The sequence below is a fragment of the Marmota marmota genome, unplaced genomic scaffold (assembly GCF_001458135.2).
Source record: "Marmota marmota marmota unplaced genomic scaffold, marMar, whole genome shotgun sequence".
Classification (NCBI taxonomy): domain Eukaryota; kingdom Metazoa; phylum Chordata; class Mammalia; order Rodentia; family Sciuridae; genus Marmota; species Marmota marmota.
Window position 1 is genome coordinate 8,388,238 of NW_026000185.1, and position 4,937 is coordinate 8,393,174.

Sequence of the window (4,937 nt, forward strand, 5' to 3'; positions counted from 1 at the left end):
CCCGCCGCGCAGCCCGCGAGGGGTTAGCTTCGGCGACCTGCCGCTCGCGCGGAGGAAACACCTCGGCAGCAATGTTATTAAACATCTTCTTTAACTTCCGGGTGCATGGCTTGCGTACACAAGGTGGATTGCACCGCCACCGCTTGCCCGAGCCTGCCTCTGGGTTTAGGAGTGTACCGGGAAAGCGTGGTGGACGGTCGGCGCGGGGGCCTTCAGGGGTGTGTCTTAAAGAAGATCCCGGGGCTCCCGAATTCCAGCGGAGCTGGTGGCCAGTCAAGCATCCATCCTTTCACAGGCCCTTACAAGCTCGGGAAGTGCTGTCTCACCTAATTGTACTTCTTCTGTCCTTGTTGTTCTCTGCCTTCCTGCTTTGTTTCTTTTTCTTTTTTTCTTTTTAATTTTTTTAGTTATACATACATACATAGACAAATATCTTTATTTTGTTTATTTTTTTTAAAGAGAGAGAATTTTTTAATATTTATTTTTTTAGTTTTTGGTGGACACAACATCTCGGTTTCTATGTGGTGCTGAGGATCGAACCTGGGCCGCCCGCATGCCAGGTGAGCGCACTACCACTTGAGCCACATCCCCAGTCCTTGTTTCTTTTTCTTTTCTTTTCTTTTTTTTTAATGTGGTGCTGAGGATCAAAGTCAGCGCCTCACACATGCTAGGCCAAGAACTCTATCACTGAGCCACAACTCCGGCCCTGACCACACTGCTCTTGACAGCAGCAGTCTCTCTGACTCTGAGCCTCAGTTCCTCATCTGTAAAATGGGGAAAACAGTGCCTCTCTTACAGGGTGGTGGTAAAGATTAAATGAGGAATAGAGAGAAACGCTCAGCAGTGTTCTGGGGACACATTACATATTGGAGGCATTAGCTGTTACCATGGTGATTGCTCCTGTTCCTCCTGGGGCCAAAGCCCTACTAGAAAACTTGGTTTATAACAGAGGACCCTGACAAATCAATCCAGGAAACCCAGACCCGAGCCCCCGGCCAAGTACAGAAGAAAGAACAAACCATGAGGGGTTGCTATGGTGACCGTGTGACTAGCACCAAGCAACAGTCCAGGGAAGCTGCGCACAGGCTGTCTATTCACTTAAAAACACACTGAGTTAGCATTCCCAAATGAAAACCTGGTGCTAGCACAGAAGCAAGGCAACAGATGAGAACACGGGATACTTGACCTGAAGACGTTTTCTGATTTAGGGAAACAGAGCTCAGAGAAGCACTTCAGGCTTCCCCTTGAATCTGCAGTTAAGAGAGAAAAAAAACTCCAAATAAGAGAAGAAAGACGTAGACTGGGAGCAAAGCAATATCTGGACTGGCCTCTAGGGCATTGATATGGCATTCTGGCACTGGCTCCAGCAGGGAGATCACAACTTGCACAGAACACAGGCACACAGTGTCCTCACTTTGGGAGCACAGCATCATCTGGTCCCGCATACACCTCTACAACTAGGAGGTCCCAACATTCGTAGCAAACCTCCATGTCAGCCTTGCAGTGTCCACAATCCCCTGACTCCCTCCCAAATCCCTGGGCTCAATGGACAGGGCATCACTCAGAAGCTTTCACCAATACTGACTCCCAAAGGAAGAGGGGGAGAAATCAAGTTATACCCGTGGACTCATCTCATTAACCCACACAAATCTCCTAGGCTGTGGCATATAAATTACGTCAGACTTTCCCAGAGACCCACTCAGGGAAGTTTTGTAGGAACCCAGATAGGAAGATGTAACTAGTTTAACTGAAGATGAACAAGGACAGGCTTGTGTGGTAGCGAGTAGAAGCTGAATACGGCCAGTGAGTAGAAGCTGCTCACAGCACACCCTCCCAAGAAGCAGTGAGGCTTTTGCTCAAGAGCATAATTCCCCTGTGGCTACCCGGGGAGAATATCTACTCAGTATCCTGTTCTGTCCCAAAGAGAATAGGACCATTCCCCTAAAGCCACTGCTGCATACTAGGAGAAACCAAAGCTTCACAGAGATCCAAAACCAAGGCCCTAAAAGAGTGGGCACCTAGACAAAGCATCACACTGCCACTGCTCCAAGAGGCCATTCTGATGACACAAGTGTTTGTGAAGCTGGAGCCCAAACTTACTTGCATACCTGTCTCAGGAACAAGCTAGACCTGCCTTCAAGGCAGGTAAGTGATCCAGCTGTGATCAAGGAGGAGATCTGAGTCACCCTAAAGCAGCATGCCCTTTACCAGGTGGGGACCCACCTGCCACCTGATCAGAGGAACCAGACAAGTGTAGGCCAAGAACAAGAAACTGGAAACACACTAGGCACTTCTCACAAATGAGAAAAGTTAATATTCACCTATTCACAAAGCAACTAGAAATCCAAAGCTTCCAACTACCACAAATCTTTCAAAGACAGCAGCAAACTTACCCAGTGCTGAATCCTGAGAACCAGCGGCTTTGGAGATTCCAAACCCCCAAGAGTCTCCCTAAGGAAACCAAAGTGTTCTCAGTCCCACCAAGTTCATCCTGGGTCAGTAAGGTGATGCTCTGACCACAAGTACTCCTGGTTCTGTGCATATCTTAACCTAAAGAGCTCTGGACACTGCTATCACCAAACTTGACAATGCAGGACGCCTGCAGGGGCACAAGTGTGCCCAGGCCCTGCCATTAGTCTAAGTGCAGGCTTTCCACACCACTTCCGGCAGATGGACCTCTGTGACACAAGCTCACCGTGTCTTGCAGATCTCCACATTTTATGCAATACAAGTTCCACTTCGGTCAACGTCGGTCAATGTACTGTAGGAAGGCACAGCAGCCTGATAAAGGGGATGGAAGAGAAAGAAGGGCCCTATCTCTCCAGCTAGTCACTGTGTGCATGAGGTGGAGTTGGTGGAGTAGCCAGTGGGACTGAGCCAATCCTCTGAAGCACAAGTTAATATCCCAGGAAAACACTAATCCACCATAAAAGCCCAACCCAGCCTGCACTCCTGCATTAGCCTCCTGGGAGTCTGGTGCCAGGAGGCGACAGTACTACTAGAAAAACAATCTGGCCACCTGCCCGAGCAGGAAAATAACCTCTGGAATGTCAAATACTAGTCAAAGGGCCTAGCTGGCGTAAGGGCCTTAAGTGTGAGCCCCCCACCTAAAAACAAACCCATGGCTCTTCCTCTCTGGTCAGGACCTTCAGGATTTGGCACTGCTGCTCAAGAGGCAGGGCCCTCTGCATCAGCCCAGCTTGACAAATCCTGAAACCAATGGACGGGAGACACCATGCCCACACTCTCAACTGCCCCAGGGCAAGCGATTCAGCAAACTGCAAAGGCTCAGGGCAGTCGGACAGGACTGACAAGAGCCCAAGAAACAAAGCAGGAAGGCAGAGAACAACAAGGACAGAAGAAGTACAATTAGGTGAGACAGCACTTCCCGAGCTTGTAAGGGCCTGTGAAAGGATGGATGCTTGACTGGCCACCAGCTCCGCTGGAATTCGGGAGCCCCGGGATCTTCTTTAAGACACACCCCTGAAGGCCCCCGCGCCGACCGTCCACCACGCTTTCCCGGTACACTCCTAAACCCAGAGGCAGGCTCGGGCAAGCGGTGGCGGTGCAATCCACCTTGTGTACGCAAGCCATGCACCCGGAAGTTAAAGAAGATGTTTAATAACATTGCTGCCGAGGTGTTTCCTCCGCGCGAGCGGCAGGTCGCCGAAGCTAACCCCTCGCGGGCTGCGCGGCGGGACCGCCTCCCGCGCGGAGGCTACCGCGCCCGACCAGGCCTCGCCGGCCCCGGGAGGCCTGGTCCGGGCCTCGGCCGGCTCGCGGCGCGCCCTCCTCCCACCCGACCGCCGCCCTACCGTTGCTGTAGGCGTACGGGGACTCGGCCGCGCCGTCCTGCAGGCTCTCCAGGATCTCGCCCTTGCCCACGTCGCTGTCGCCCACCAGCAGGAACTTGAGCAGATAGTCGTAGCTCTTCACCGGGCTGCCCTGAGTTCCCATCCTCCCGCCCCGCCGCGGCCCACGGGCGCCGCCACCGGACCTGCGGGCGGAGGCGGGTGAGCGGCTCCGGGCCCGCCGCGAAGGCCCCGACCGCTCGGCCGTTCCGCCTCACCTCAGCTTTGCTGCCGCCGCCCGCCTCCCGCCGCTTCCCGCACAGCGCCGCGCAGCTCCGCCGCCCCGCCCCCGGCCGCGCCGGCGCCATTGGCCACCCGCCGCCCACCCTCCGTGGACCATTGGTCCAGCCTTCCGTCCGTCACGGAAGCCCCGCCCCCACGCTGCCCACACAGAGCCGCGGAGCCTCCGGTAGCCCTCCCCCTCGCCGCCCCTCCCTGACCCCTCGCCGTAGCCATTGGCCGCCCGCCGCCCCCTTTCCCGAGGCTGTTGGAGGGGCTGCCAGTCCCTCACGACCGACCGCCCCCGCCGTTTCCCACACGCCGTTGCGGGGACAGCGGACGCCCCACCTCGCCACCGTCGCCATTGGATACTCGCCTCCCGCGTTTCCTGAACTATTGGTTCCCCTTCACGTCCATCAGCACCACTCGCCTCTGCGGCTTCCCGCAGAGTCCCAGGCAACCCCTGCAGCCCCACCCACTAGCCGACAACACCTCTCACACTCGCCGGTCCCCCTTGACCACCCCTGACAAACCATTGGGCCGCCGGCACGTCGATCGCACCTGAAAGCCCCGTCCCTTCCCTAATTTTTGCCAATTAGGTGCCTGGAACTCCAGGCATTTCCACGCGCCGCCTCCCCTCTGTGGACTGGCGGCTGGATGGTGGCGGTTCCCGGTTGAGGCCACGTGAGTGCATCCGAGACTATCGAGTCCCCTAGTAAGCTGCTTCGGCTGCTCTCCCAGAGATTCGCAGAGGGCGGCGTGGGGACCCAGCCGGCTGTTTCAAGCGCGTCAGCCTCGTGCGGGGGGCGGAGGCGACCTATAGACGCTCCGAGGCTCGGGGGCGGTACTTCCGCCGAAACGCGGGAT

At 55.7% G+C, this 4,937-nt stretch overlaps 1 protein-coding gene across 7 annotated transcripts in view; it reads right to left on the reverse strand.

Annotated features, from left to right (window-relative positions):
• The window catches only part of Rab40c (RAB40C, member RAS oncogene family), a 36,155-nt gene extending 31,981 nt beyond the window's left edge, over positions 1-4,174 (reverse strand). For 2 of the 7 annotated variants that reach the window (XM_048789469.1, XM_048789468.1), the window contains exon 1: positions 3,816-4,174. In XM_048789469.1, coding sequence (XP_048645426.1) covers positions 3,816-4,159 — 344 coding nt within the window. In that variant the 5' untranslated portion in view covers positions 4,160-4,174. The remainder of the gene's footprint in view (positions 1-3,815) is intronic. The other 5 variants (XM_015491020.2, XM_048789470.1, XM_048789473.1 and 2 more) reach the window with 3 other exon arrangements.
• Positions 4,175-4,937: the final 763 nt, after the last annotated feature.